Raw genomic sequence first — 15737 nt, 5'->3', positions numbered from 1 at the left:
TGGCTAAAAGTTATGTTTTCTCAGCAGCTTATTCTTTCTCCCAGCCTCGGGACAAGTTAGTGGTGAACTCCGTGAAAAATAGAATGATGACATTTCCAACAAGTTATTTTCCAGTTTTCAGTTTTTCACCAGAAGTAATTTTAAGGATGCTTTCAGATCACTGCACAGAGTTTCATGAACCGTTGAGTTTGCATTCTTCAGGACTAGTTTAGATAACTTAATTGTGAGTGAAAGAACTATGATTTTAGCAGATTAGTATAATTTTGGTGCCAGAGTCATCAAGTAATAGTAGGTATTGATGGAAATTTCTAAAAAATCCTTAAGATGCCACGTGACATTGTAATGTAAACATTTACCTCAAAAATCAGAGCAGAGTTGAGGTATTGTTACTTGTTTCTGGTTATTCTCTTATTTAAAGTATTTCAGTAATCCGGGCAAAGGGCAGACAAATATCTTGTTAAATAATCAGCAAACCACATAACATAAAGCACAATAGCATTCAAGTAAATAAGCTGAAGACTACTCAGAAAAAATGTTTGTGTAGACTCTTCAGTGCATGTACTTATAAATAATGAGCTCGTTAAGTAAAAAAAATAAGATGTGGTTGTCAGCAATAATCCCCCCAACACTCTCCCCTCCCAAATTCGGGCCATATGTAATTTCTAATTAAACTTTTAGAGAAACAGCTTTCTGTCTCAGTGACATTTTTCCTACCAGGTGTGAAAAGACTTGCAGAAAATCATCGCATTTCCCAGGCACCAATACAAAGGAAAATCATTTGCTGCTCTGTAGCTCCCCAGCACACCGTGTATACAGTGTCAGTAACTGCAAGGAGTAGGAATTTATTAAAATGGTTCAGGTTTTGAAGGATTAAGAGATGACACACACAATCCCCTAAGTGCCAGAAAAAAAAGGTGTTTGTCTAATTAAAATTTATTCAGAGCTAAAGCCATCCTGAGCTAAAGCTTCGGCAGCATCAGATCACTCCCACGTTGGCTGCTAGGTACATGCATTATGCATCGAAGCGCGTGCCTGTCCTGTCCTTGAGAGCTACAGCTGCAGCAGAGTTGGAAATGGTAATTGATGGAATATATAAATGTCATTACTGTTGGCATTGTGTGGGGAGCTGGTTGCAGGATTGGTTTTCTGTTGTGATGATGATAATTTTTGCCCATTTTGCTGCTCCAAACATGGCAGAGCGACGCCTGTTTCTTCCCATGCGGCAACCAAAACCAAGATGCTTATGGAAATGCATGTTCTACTGATAGTATTTTTAGTTAAACTGACTTCATGGGTGTCTCTCTTTGCTCTGTGTCTTGTGAGGCTACTTTGCTGCCTTGCTTAGCGTGATGCCTGATTCCCATCCTGTCCTAACCGTGATGAAGAGAGAGGTTGGGCCTAAGTCACGCAAGTCTCTGACTACAATCAGGCTTTGCTTTAGTAGGGCACAAAGAAGGGACAGGCAGGGAGGCTGCTTGTGTCACTGATACTTGTACCTGCCAACAGACAGAGAACAGATCACGTCCAGGTTGTTTCAATCTCTCACCCTGTAAACCAGGACAGCCAGGATGATCCTCAGCCCATGCCAGCTCTTGAAGCACACTCATTTTGGAGAGACCTAGGTGGACCACACCAGAGACCATTCCAGTATATAACAGCAAGAAAAGTGTAAAAGATCCTTTCCAGAGCCAGATATACAATAAATGGGTGAAAATTAATTACCTAAATTGATTCTTGGCTGAGACACTGCCAAATCCTTTGAAAGTTTTTGGTGAAGAAAGGCACCTTTAATAGCACGATGCCTCTTACAGGCCTAAATCCCCTGCAAAAACGTGAGTGTAGTTCTTCTAATAAAACTGGAGAGGTAGAATAGTTTTTCTTCAGTTCTTCCTTTTTAATTTAAAAAAAAAAAAAAAAAAAGAAGGAGGTACAGATCTCCTTTTTCACTCAAGTCTTTCCAGAGTGAGCATTGGTAGAAATGCTCTCCATATGTATGTCTGGCTGCTGCCATCTGATTTCAGATTTGTGTGGCCTGAGGGTGGGCAAAGCATCTTACACAAATGCACCAGAGCACAGTTGTCTTGTTCTGGCGCCTGAGTCAGAAGCAGCAACTGAGCCAAAGAGCAAAATATCAAGTGTGGTCAAGGAACAAAATTAAAGTGGAAGGCAAATAAGAACTCACACTGTTTGTGTTGCTGCTGTTGAGGTTTCAAGCATACTAGATACAAAATGCTTAGGAGCATGTATTTTTTTTCAGTATCCAAGATGACAATAGGTTTCAAACTTGACGTGGCACTGGTTCCACCTTTAGAAGAAAGGACGCTAGGTCCCAGGGAAACAAGAACAGGATTGACAACACCCTGGGGCATTTGTCAATACTTGGGTGGGAAACTGTAGAAGGGGTCCTTACACATAGTGCTTATAGATACACTGGTAAGAGAAAATAACTTCACTCAGTATTTTTGCAAGCTCATGTTTGTTCTAATGCGTGAGGATGAAATTAGTAACTTAATCCTCAATAAAAAAAATAAGAAAGGCTAAACTGAGCTTTGCTGTAATGAAGCAGATCTAGTAAGGGGCCAAAACACCTTTGAACTACTTTTTCTCTTTTGGTGAACAAAAGAAACCACAGGTGAAAGAGCACATTCTCCAGGGTGGGAGAAAGAAGCAAGGGAGTTGTTAGGGGTGAGGGAAGCCCCCTAGGAAGCAGCAGGCAGACTTCAGTATGGTTTGGGTCAGGATCTTCCTCAGAAGTGCCCCAGGGGTTTGAAGCTTGGTATTTACCGGAAATAAAAACACCAAGAAAAATGAAAGTAGGAAAGCATCTGTTGTAATACACTTCTGTGGAAAAAAAAAACCAGAAGCCTCATGTGTATAATGTGTGCCTGGAAGTGTTATTTGATTGACCGTACTAAAACCAGCTCTACTTCTCCACCTTGATCTGCATGGGAGGAGGTCTGAAGTATTTTAGGTGGAGAATTTGTGTGAAACACCAAAAAATGTCCTCACAAACAGTGCTGGAAGGCTCCCTGTGAATCACTGTGGAGCAGGAGTCCAGCAAAGCCTTCTCACCCCAGGGAGGAGGAATCACAGGACTGCTGTGAGGCAGCCAGGATCTTTGTTGCCACAAAGGTCATAAGACAGTTTTCATAACAGCAAAATGCTTTTTCCCCCAATGGCTTCATGACCTAGTTTGTCTATGACACTTTTATGTGCTTGAAATCAGACCTCCATCCTTAGTGACTTTTCTATGTCCACTGGATCCAGCCAGATGTTGGGGGTTGAGCTGCCTGCCTCAGGGTGGGCTGCAGCGGATCTTTTCAACGTTCATGTGCTGAGGGATGTGAGGCAGTGCTGCTGTGCACCTCTGCACAGCTGTGTCCTTTCTTGGAGGAGGACACAGCACCTCTGGTGCAGCACTTCCAGGATACACTGGATGAAGGACAGTCATTGTCAGGAGGATGCCAATTGAGTATTATTCTTTTGTCATCTAAAAGCATATCTGAAAATCACATGGAAGGCCAAGTAGTGTGTCACAACAGCTGACTTTTAAGTGTTTGAAATCCTTTGCAGACTCTTTTATGCTTCATTAGATGTGTAAAGGCAGGGATACAGTGGAGCAGAGTTGGTTCTAACCATTATATTATTTGTACCCTTTTCAGGTCAGGACAAGAGCAGATACATTAAAAACCTCTACTAACCTCAGGGCTGTTATCTCCAGAGATGTACTCTGGATATATTAGCTCTGTAAAACAGAAGTAGTGAGCATATGACTATAAAATATAATGTATTGATTGTAATGGGAAGGTTTTATTATAGGTTTCACACTGTTGACTGGTAATAAGCCTTTTCTTTCTTCCTTCCTTTTTTACAGAGGCTTAGTTCTATGTCTTACAAGTCTCGAGAGGAAGATCCATCTCTTACAGAAGACGAGGTAAGTTTCTTGCATGAAATTCAATAAGTAACTAGAGACCTTTTTTCAGGCAGAAATTAGCATAAGCTGTGCATGATTAAGCAGGATCTAAGAAAGGTGAAATTCTTCTGAAGAGAAAATGAAAGCCATAGTTTCTCTGCACAGAGTTTGTATTGCCGCGTTCCTAAAATCAGAAGTATTCTGGCATAAGGCTACATCAGTCCAACAGGTTAAAAAGTGATGTCAGAAAATAACGAGAGGCCATAATTACTTAATCATTAGAGCAGCTTCTTGATTTGGGTGACAAGCTGTACTTGAGAATTAAAGTGTGTGGTGCAGTTGACATGCTGGAGGGAAGAGATACCATCCAGAGGCAGACTTCAAGAGGTGAGCCTGTGCAAACCTCATGAGGTTCAACAAGGCCAAGTGCAAGGTCCTGCACATGAGTCAGGACAATCCCATGCACAAATATAGGCTGGGCAGTGAGTGAACTGAGGGCAGCCCTGTGGGGGTGGAGTGGGGGTGTTGGTGGATAAAAAACTGACCATGAGACTTCAGTGTGTGCTTACAGCCCACAGAGCCAACCATATCCTGGGCTGCATCAAAAACAGCGTGGCCAGTGGGTCGAGGGAGGTGATTCTCACCCTCTACTGTGCCTTGGCGAGACCCACCTGGCTCTCAGGTCCCCAACATAAGAAGGACATGAACCTGTTGGACTGAGTCCAGAGGAGGGCCGTGAAGGAGGTCAGAGGGCTGGAGCACCTCTGCTATGCAGGCAAGCTGAGAGAGTTGAGGTTGTTCAGCCTGAAGAAGGCCGTGAGGAGACCTTATAGTAGCCTTCAGTACCTAAAGGGAGCCAACAAGAAAGCTGTAGAGGGACTTTTCACAAGGGTATGTAGTGATAGGACAAGAGGTAATGGTTTTAAACTGAAACAAGGTAGATTTATATTACAAGTAAGGAAGTTTTTATTCATTGTGAGAGTGGTGAGGCACTGGCACAGGTAGTCCGAAGAGGTTCTGTCCTTGGCAGGGGAATTGGAACTAGATGATCTTTAAAGGTCTCTTCCAACCCAAAGCATTCTGTGATTCTGTGAATCAGCAGCCTTTTGAAACATGCTCCACCTTCCCATGCAAAGTGTCTGAGGCTCGGGGAAATAAACAGAAGCCCAAGAAAAGTACATAACATAAACTGTTGTTTAAAATGCCTGTTAGTCAATTGAGGAGACTGAAACAAAGCTAGAAAAGTTAAACAGAAATAAGGTTGTTTGTGATCATCTGGCATGTACACCTGTGCAATTTATAAATACATTCTCTGGACTTAGAAATAAGCAAACACTTGTCAATGGGATGAGTGAGCTAGTGCTTTCTGTTGTGATTTAATGCTGGAAAAGGATAAAGTATGGATGAGCAGAAAAGCCATTTTTTGTTTGATTGGCTGAAATCAGTAAAAAGTAAGTTTTGCCATCTGCAATTGGATGTCTCTATAAAAATATACAACTAAAAACACAGAGCTAACAGAAATAATCCGGTTCATCTGCATCAGTCAGTGTTGCTTAATGGTAATGGACATTTCCATGTCAATCTACTACTTCAATTGGATTGATAAAAATCCAGAGTGGCCTTGTGTGCTTGGGAAAGACTTCAAATGTAACAGAGGAGCCATGCTGCAGTTGCAATATTAGGTACCAGCGAAGCAGTGCAGGGAATTTCAGAGGCCTGCCCTGTGCAAGGAGAAGTATCCACTTGGATGGGGAGAGGGAGTCAAGAGTGAGGACATGAGCAGAAGGACATGTGTGGATGGAGGCTTCTCCTTCACCTCTTCGTTAAGGGCCTCTTTTGTGTAGTTTTTTATGCACACGGCCTCCACAGAGGATATTTTTAGAGCTGGGAGTGAGACTCCAGCTCGCTCTTTTGTGTTTATAGTAGATGAGAGGTTTCAGTTTCTAGTCTTAAGCTCTGATACATAGTGACTAAGATGCAGCTCCTCTTTCTAGGCAGAGCTGAGTCAGCAGAATAGACCTTGCCTATTAACATCAGCACTATTTGATATTTTCTGGTGTAGGTAGCTTATCTCCTGATTTTTAATGTTCTCTTCACATGACTTGGTGCCTCCTTGGTCCAACAAATAACTACTCTCCTATCCAAGTGTCTCTAAAAACAGAAAAGTAGCTACTGCCATTAAAAGTAATAAGTTCTAAAACCCCAAGGACTAGTCAGAATCCTTCTCCTACATTACAGCAGCCTGGTCATCCCTTGGATGTCATTCTCCCCCTTGTGCCCAAGCTGGCTCTAGGACCACAGCAAAACTTGCAAGAGCTCCTGCTCACAAAGCCATTACCTTTTGTCCTAGGTCTAATTTGCCTGCAGGAAATTTATGTTCAAAGAATGTTCACATTTATAAACTTGTTTTACAAAGTGTTTTACATAGCATTATTTTCTGAAAGAAAATCATTTTATAAATGCATGTCAGAAAAGAATCTGTAAGAAATCCTCTTTGTTTTGGAGAGAAAGAACATGTTTTCATCACAAGATCCTGTCTTTTCCCGAGTCATGGAGGTGTTTGTAGTGGAAGGGGTATGGACTGGCAGACAAGCTTTATGCCATGCTTCAATACTGAGCAGGTGTCTTCTTTTCCTAGATCTCAGCCATGTACTCATCGGTGAGTAAGCCAGGACAGGCCATCAAGGCGCTGGATTCTCCATACACCTGTATTCAAGAAATTGCATCTCAGAGGTCCCCATCTGTTTGCAGCGGCCTCTATGCAAGCGTAAAGGACTTTGAAAACACCCTAAATATTACCACAGTGCCTCAGTCAGTGGACAGACCAAACGGGGAGCTGGAGCCTGACTATGAAGCTATCCAATCAGTGAGTCAAGAAGAGGACAGGACCTTGTCTGTGCCTAACACAAACTACACTGCTCTTTCAGGAGAGAATGACTATGAGAGCATAGGGGACTTGCAGCACCACAGGGATTTCACCAGACTTTAACTCCTCCGGCAGGCAAATTTCTCTGCTGGTATTTTCAAAGGAACATGTGAAACGTGGAGAAGAAAGTGCTTCTCATTTTGAGGTACAAAGCTAAGTAGAGAACAAAAGTTGTGAAGAAGCAGCCTGGGTTTCAGCCAGGGTGTGATACACGCTAGGTTATTCTGGGTGGGGGACAGAAGCTCACAGGAAAGGGTACGTCAGGTTAGAATGGCGGCCAGGACCACGTGAAGTCTTCTTTATTGTTAGCTCCAAGATGACCACTAATTTGGTAAGGAGTGCCCTGCTTGTTGTCCCAGGATTGGATACCAAAAAGACTGCCTTTATACAGAGCTAGCGTTTCATTTTAAGAGATTATTTTATGTCCCTTGCTTCAAAATGTTTTGCAAGCATCATTTTTCACTCAAGTTTGGGCATCCACAATGTTGAGCAAGTCACGGATCATTGTACCTCAACTCAGACTTACTTTGCAGGGCTGGGGAAGGTGTGCTCACTTCTATGTCTTTTGGGGACCTCATTCATTGCAACTAAAGTGCAAACAGCAGTACTTCACAAGGAACCTACTACTTGAATGAATTCTGTCAGCTTTGCTGTTGTTGGGTTTTTTTTAATGTCAAGGGATGTAGCATGTGACTTGCAATATTTGAGATGTGCACTGGTATTGGTAGGTTTTTGGTTCGATTACTTGTGAAACACCACTTTACAGTGGCGGGTGGCACCCTTGGCGTTCCTGCTCCGCTCCCCTCGTGTGCACACGTGCATCGACGCAGTCACAGAGCAGGAAACTGTCATGTTGCAAAATGAATGCGTTGACGTAATATTGAGTCTGACCTTAACGGCACTGAGTCATTTTTTTGAAGAATTTTGCCCTTTTTTAAGGCTTAAAGTATTTTAATATGTTTGTCTAATGTACTGTGTAGGACAATCTCTGTACTGTGTTGAGTGATATTTTTTATTTTTACAACCTATTTTTCATCTTCAAAATTTTTGTAGATTAACTTGCTGACTTATGTAACAGGAGGAACTCCATTCTTTCCTTGGGCTTTATTTGGTTTGCCTTTATGAGTTTTTTTCCTATTTCAGAAGGGTGTAAATGAACAATTGCCTCTCTTTTTTGTGTATGTCTTCTTGGGCAGGGATGTGGAACACGCCTTGCTGGTTTTAAATTCAAAATAGCAGAGCCTATGTAAAAGAACACTGCCACAGGGCGACACAAGAGGCAGAACTGGCAGTGGGATTTAGTCCGGGATAGCTGTTGGTTCTCCATGTTCCTCTGCTAAAAGGAGGAGGAGGGTGACCAAGAATTTCTTAGGGCTCTGATAAGCAGTTTGAAAGCCACTGGCGTTTCAAAGATACCAAGTTATTCTGTTACTGTTGAAAACAAAGTACAGCACTTGGATGAAATGAGCAGGTACTGGGCTGATACTTTTGTGTTCTTTAAGAATGGTACAATGAATAGTACAATAATAAAAGAATAGTTCAACTGTAGAGAACTGGCATTGTGTGATCTGCATTTGTACACATTTATGTGTACACATGTGCATATATACCAATGTATATAAGCATACACATGTAATGTGGTCACAAAGATAAATTATGGTCCAAATTGGTAACATTCACATACATTCACGTACATAATATCTGGCATGTGCTTGAAGAGTAGTTTACTTTTAATCTGACTTTAACAGCCAACTGAGGTTGGCTTGTTCTGTAGTAGCCAACACAGGTTGAGTTTCAGGTCAGTTGGTACTGGGTTTTGAGGTACCAGATTGAGTCCTTCTCAGATCACTTGCTAGTGCTCAACATTACTTGGTTCTGTAAAGAGCAAATGCAGATCTGGTTGCTCACACTTATTAGAAATAACTTCATAACTGAAAGCGTACTGATTTATGAGCTTGGCCTGTGACAGCTCTGAGAAGAAGGAAGTGTGCAGACAAACTCTGCCCACAGGGTGATCCAGACTTTCATGGATCCTGACCTCATGTGACAGTGCTTGATCTATGACTCTCTTCCTTTGAGGAGAAGCAGTTCTGACCAGCCAACATCCGTCTTGTTCTTGACCATGCTGCGACGCTTCCCCAGCTGGAGCAAACCCTTTGCTTCCACTTCACTGAAGTGCTTTTTAAAGCTGACTTTGGTTTGCCTTTGTGGAGTTTCTCTCTCAGAAAATGTTTCTATTTCTGTTCCCTTGAATGTGAATTCATGAAGTTTGCCTTTGACTCTTCTTTCTGCTTCACACTATGGCCAAAGATAAGATGCACCCTATTTCAGATCTTTTGTGCTAAGTCTGGAGAAATTACGAAGTCTTGAACTATGTGCTTGCTGTCTGTTCCTTGCTCAGGGGTATGGGTTTATATATGTAGTCCTCAGTCTGACTCCTGAAGCTCAGTGGCAGGCATACCTCAACTCCTGAAATTCCCAAATACATCTCAAGATGTCATTATCCCTTAAAGATTGTCTTATTACATGGATGGCTGCTTTTGGAGAAACAGGAGCAACAGGAGGTTTGTCAGGTTCACCAGATTAGATTTCAAGACCAGCATAAAGATAAGAGATAATGACAGTTAATGATAGCAAAGAATAACACTGAACTCTTGCTAGTAAAATGTTAAGGTGCAGAAGAAAATCAAACATCACTCTAGAACTGTCTCCATCAGGACCAGCAAATTGAAAGAGGAGGTTCTCTTTGTGGTCTTTCAGGGCAGGATCAAGAGTGTTGGTTTGGAGGATGGGATGCAACACTCAACTCCTTCCTTTCATTGCCCTGTTCTGACAGCCACTCCTTGAGACCCCCAAACTTCCATTTTCCATGGTGAAATAGCTCCTTTTTTGTTTTGTTTTGTTTCTATTTTTAACGTGCCTCATACAGCCTCACACTGGGAGTGGGTACTATGTCTGCAGTCTTGTGGTGCTGGCACATTCCTTCCCATTTAAATGACTCTCAGGCTGGTCACCACCTTTTCCTCGTCTGCCAGACCCTCAGCCACGTGGGGAAGGAGCCCGGATTTTGGATTGCTGCTTGCAGGATGTGTACCTGCCCTCAGCCATTGAGACCCCTGCACACTCGACTCTTGAGAGCTGCAAAAAAGAATCACTGCCCTGGACGAGGGTGCACAAGGGAGTCCATAACTCCCCTACAATCTCCATAGTAGAGTCTAATGCTAAAGAATAATGTTTTAGAATTCTGTCCAAGGTTCTTCAGTGAATAATTACATCTCTTGACAAAGAATGAAGCTTCTGTTTTAGTTCACTCTTCTCCAGAAGTAAGATCTGTTCCTTTACGGCCGTTGCCAGTGCTTCCTTTTCATTAAATCTGTTGGATAGAAAGATTTTTCCAACAGTAATCCCCAAATTAATCTGTCTGTAAAGAAAAAAGTCTCTTCTGCTTGTCTCTTCATTGCTATTTTTTTCTTTTTTTCACCATATCCCCTTGTCAGCATCCAAAATAAAGTATTTGATACCTGGTGATCTTTTCTGGGGAAGTGTCAACGGACTGTTTCTTTGCCTCCATTATTTGGCACAACTATATAATAAGATCACATCAAATTGCCACAGTAAGGTCAAGACAAACTGTAATGTGTGTGTAACTGCACTAGTGAAAAGGTCTTTTCTCATTGCCTTCCAGGAAGTGGTAGAAATAGGAAATGCAGTTTGGATGTCTCTTCTGTGAATCTGTGTCTCCCATGGGAGTTGTGCTTCTCATATACCTAAACCAGTTCTCATCACATACCTACACAAGTCACCTGTTTCTACCATGATAAATGCAGAATTGCTCCCTTAGTCACAGGCAGAAATAGATTCTTTACAGATACCTGTAGCACAGGCATGTACCCAATTACCATGGTTAGATCAGTTATAGTGCCTTTTTTACTAAGCAGCTAGTACTTCCATACTCTTTTCCATACTGTGTTTGTTTAACTGAAAAGTACAAAGAGGCAATCCCAAGACTTCCTTGTCTAAGTTGGAAACAGCTTGTAGAGACACGTTAAATGTATTGGACCTCAATTAGCCCTACAATAGCAATAGTGTATCACAAACATCCTCTGAAAAGCCCAGTAATGTAGCTATGATCACAAAGCTTGGCAATAAGAACTACTAGTCTTCATTTGAAGAACCTACATTTTTCAACAGTGAGTATTCAGAGAGGTGGTGGTCTTCGTTCATGTCACCTGTGAACAATTAGCTGCTTCAGTCTTTCTGTGAGTACCAACTGCAGGCTTGCTTACATGTAGCAGGGGAGGGATGAGTAGGTGTGGGGATTCATATTCATGAGCCACCCAGAGCTGGACAATCCCCACAGTAGCAACTGGCTGAGGACCAGCTGCCTTGCTCTCTAAGCCCTCGCCTCTTGTGCCTTCAGGGAATCCACCCTGCCGGGATTCTCCTGGGCTGCGTGCTTCTCCATGGCTCCCTGAGCAGCTCCTGTCTGCTGTCTTGATCACAGTTCTGTATATGCGGTGCTCTCTGTTCAACCTTTCAGTGGTGCTTTTATAAGATGCTGGATAAATGGTTTCAATGTGCTTTCCGAAAGCTGATGTGTAAAGCTGTGACACAGAGTGCTGTCTCTAGTACTGTCAGCTTCCCAGAACTTAGGACTTAGACTGACAGTGCTGCCCCTGTCTCTTGTTCATCTCACACGCAACCAGAATGGAGTTGTCATGCATAACAAGCCGAGACTGGGACACAGGTGTGTAAAAGCAGGCCAGGTGCCTTTGACTTAAGGCAGATAGAGACATGACTCTCATCTGTGCCATGTGGGATTGGAAACACCATAGAGCCCAGCTCAAGGGCTTTTTTCTGTCTCCTATTGTGGATATACATTTGCTTTCAATGTGACTGTATGAAATCTGTTTCTGCAACAAATGTTTTAATTTGGGCCACGCTACAATGAGGGCCTTTTGCTGATAGGCAAATTACCAGTTACTTCAGACAAGTGTTACTTATTTAGGTTGGAACATGCCCGAATAAGGTTGTTACGTGCCTCACAAGTAGCCTGGTGTGTGCGGTCTACTGCAGAACAGGAGAATGCAGAAAGATGCTCAGCCAGACAGATGCTCCTGCGGTGGTGTGCTGAAGACTTCCAAGGGCTCCTCTTCCTGGAAGCAGGGAGAATAATTGTTATTAATGTAATTTCATAATTTCATACTGTGGTGCTGAAGTTGGTTCGTAGCATCTCTTTAGGGATGGTCATGGCTGAAGACACTGACAGAGCTCCTTTTGGCCTCAAGAAAAAAAGATTTTTTTAATGCTGTGCTATCTAGCAACATATTTAGAGGTTTATGCCAAAGATAAATGCTATGGATGGAAAACCATAGAGACAAAAACACAGGGTTCTCTTTCTTCAAGGAAGGAGAACCCTTTCAATTGGGTCAGTATGAAAGACCCAGGCTTACAAAAAAGTATTAAACAACAAAAGTATTAAACAAATTAATTGCCTATGTGGTGATTTTACAGGAGTGCATTAGGGTGTCACATACACTTAGACACTGTTCTTTTCCTGTGGACAAAAGAAAGATGACAGCTTATTTGTAATACAAGGTTCCTATTGATTAATTGATGAAACTCACGTTACATGTAAGCCGTCTACACAATGATATATTTAAGTTAACTCTAGACAACCTGTCTCAGGTGGTGTAAGCAGAATCAGTGGAACAGTGTAATGCTTTACTTGATCTGACCTGCTCTCTGGCACTCCAATTTCCATAGCAATGTGTGGATTATCTTTGTCTTACACATGCGTTGGCCTGTGCTCAGTCTCTAGATAACATCAAACTTACAGTTGGGTTTTTTCAAGATGTGACGTTTTGTTTCTGGAGGTCTTCAGTTTCAAAGTGGCCAAAAGGACAGTCACCACAAACATGATAACAAAGTGCCTAGAAACAAAGACGTTTCTGTAAAGAGACTCGCCCTTACTGCACAGCAACTGGTCTACCATGTGTGGTAGTATCTAGCTTCCATTTATTGTTAATAGCATGGTCTGACAAACTTTCTGTCTCTGCAAATTCTGAATGGGACCTTTTTAATTTGCCTGTGAGATTCGGGAGCCTGGATATAAGTCAGATGTTTTGGGGAAATCATGTTCTGTCTTGCAGACTTCTGTGGAGGTCTTAACTTTCAAGGCAAGAAGTTCTTGCAAGCACTTGACTGATATGGAAAGATATATGTAAGAGGTGAACTGGTACATTTAAATGTATTAGTAAAATACCACCTAAGAGCACAAGAACCTTGTTTCTCACATGTCTGAAGATACTGGAATTTGGTCTTTATCTCTGAGGCTATTTGAGAACGATCTTGTAACTAGCCTCATCAGAATATCCTACCAGCAGATGAGCCTTTGAATGAGGATCTGGATCATTCTGCTGGCTCCTGAGTTTCCACACATACCACCTTCATGATTTCCAGTAGGGCATGTCTCTAATTCATGGCAATGACTACTTAGGAGTGGCCCTTTGGTTCACAGGCATGTCACCTGCTTCTGCTAGTCTTTCTAGATGAAAGTGTGCTAACAGCCCACCTGCAACCTCAGAAAAGAACATTTACTGTTGGGGCAAGACAGGTATAGCCTACTGCAACAGCTAGGAAGAGAGAGGTAAAAGGAACAATAGCTTCATTTCATTGCACTTCACCCGTGTCACAGCCTACCTGTTTAGAAAAATTTATACAGTAGAAGAGGTCACAGTTAAGGGACAAGTTGCTGAGAATCTCACAGGACGTGGATGCAATTGTTTGTTCTTAGTATTCCCTATACCCAGGAAGGCAGGACCAAATCCTCTTTGCCTCACCATGATGCAGTATGCTGATCTTTTATCAAGCCTCGGTTATGAGAAAGTAAATTCTAAATACACTGTTTTGTTCTATCATGAACCCAAAATAGACAAATGTAGACAAACTCAAATTGAAGTACCATGTGCAGATCTAGACTTGCACAGATGGTTTTTAGCAAAAAAAAAAGGAAAAAAAGCCCCACAGCAACCAACCCCAAAACTGTATTCCTTTATTGTAATAGAATTATTTGCATGAGACAAAGGTGCAGGATTGAACCCTAAGACAGAGTTTAGATGATTTAATTTGGTGCTAAATATTTTTGTTTGTGTTTTCAGTGAAATATATTTTCTCTATGTTAGTGAATTGATATGACTTCCATAGGAACAACAAAAATAGTCGGGTATATGCATAATTACCTCTAACAGCTATCACTAAAATCATGCATCAGTAGGAGTCACTTTCAATTGGGTGCTATAGGAGCTTCAGCATAAAATTGCTTTGTATATGGAACATTGCATACTTAGAACATAGTGGGTAACTATTTGTAATTACAGACACTTTAATGTATTTTATCCATTGTTTTATAACGGGAAAAAAACTCTTACTGGAATGGTTTTCCAGCAGTGTTTTCATTCTAGCAACAAACTTCTGTTTTCCAGACAACCATTTGGTTCTCTGGTCACTGATGCAGAACTGCAGAAGGTCCTCAAACCAGGATGAGTTTCTGAAAAGGGAGGATTAGAAGTGTCTCTGGGTATCTGCGTGTGGATACAGTTACATATGCTGCATGTGTAGTTCAGATCTGTAGGCAGTGAGAGCAGTTTGAAAAAACGACTGTAGTATGGAGACCTGGAGTCACTGCATGCAGACTTCTGAGATGGCTTTTGCTGAGGCTTGTTTGCTACATGATGGGTTATTTGGCTGGCTGCCTGTTTGAAATCAATATAGTTTTATTAACAGCACTGCAGACACTAAAATGCTGTAGCTTTGCAGAACGTGTATTCCATAAATTGTAGCTCGACGGTAATTGCAGGGCTTATTCTACTGTTAGAGCAGTTCAGATCCAACACTAAGTTGCGTTTTGTAAATTGATAAATGCCGTGAAATTCCTCTCAACATTTTGCAGTAGTATACACCAGTTGATGTAATTTAGTCACACCATTATTCCAAGGATCTTCATCTGATGTTTCTAGCCAATTCAGCTTTTGGCTGCTGAAAGCACAGTAGGTAATTATGGTTATTTACTGTAAATGTAGACAAGTTTTATGTAAATATTTTGGGGGGGGAAGAAAAAGCTACATAAACATATGAGGCAGTTATCTAAAAGTAAGAACATAGGTCAATAATATAAAGTCCAGGTTTTATTTATGTACACTAGTATCCTAATATTTACCTGTTTATATGCAGAAAAACAAACCCCTGAAGATTCTGTACTGTATTCTCTGAAAGCTTTTAAAAGATGCTCTGCTGTGTTCTCCAATAAATATATTTGCAAATAACTTTTGAATTTATTGGAAATCCATGTAAATTATGTCAAATGGAAAACGTTACATTGCAATGAAATTAGTTTCATTCAGTAATCCTCGCAAAATTCATTGGATTGAAATCTAGATATAAATTCAGTAGCCAGACAGAATAAAACACCGTAAATAAACTTTGACTCTTGCTTTCTTTTGTTTTTTTAACAAATCTTTTATTCAGTCCTTGCAGTCACTTCCTCTTGCAAGTCCTAAAATCTGCATTATTTCATAGAATTCTGTTTGTTCTGGGCATTTTGTGTTGTTTTCTTTAGCTGACAAGAACTACGAAGTCTTTGTGTTATGTAGCACCTTACTTCTCCCAAAGCCACAATCCTGTCAAAATTAAAGCATGCACAAACCAGCAGCTGTTTTAAGCTTCCTTTAGACTGAAGCAGGAACTCCCATGGCTTATCGTGGCACTGTGCTCTCCAATGCAGGTAAGAATATTGGACTTAAGCCTTCGAAAGTTGTGCAGCTTTCAGTGTTTTTAAAGGAGTGCAATTGCCAGCCATATGGATTATCTTCTGAAACTGCCATGGCAATTCATTCCCTT

The 15737-nt window shown here is 41.5% G+C and overlaps 1 protein-coding gene across 4 annotated transcripts in view; it reads left to right on the top strand.

Annotated features, from left to right (window-relative positions):
- Positions 1–15324, top strand: part of PAG1 (phosphoprotein membrane anchor with glycosphingolipid microdomains 1) — a 117097-nt gene extending 101773 nt beyond the window's left edge. For all 4 annotated transcript variants that reach the window (XM_061995204.1, XM_061995203.1, XM_061995205.1 and 1 more), the window contains 2 exons: positions 3875–3934; positions 6552–15324. In XM_061995204.1, the coding sequence (XP_061851188.1) occupies positions 3875–3934; positions 6552–6902 (411 nt within the window). In that variant the 3' untranslated portion in view covers positions 6903–15324. The remainder of the gene's footprint in view (positions 1–3874; positions 3935–6551) is intronic.
- Positions 15325–15737: the final 413 nt, after the last annotated feature.

This window comes from Colius striatus, chromosome 4, assembly GCF_028858725.1.
Source record: "Colius striatus isolate bColStr4 chromosome 4, bColStr4.1.hap1, whole genome shotgun sequence".
In the NCBI taxonomy this organism is placed as follows: Eukaryota; Metazoa; Chordata; class Aves; order Coliiformes; family Coliidae; genus Colius; species Colius striatus.
This window is presented reverse-complemented; position numbering and strand designations above follow the sequence as displayed.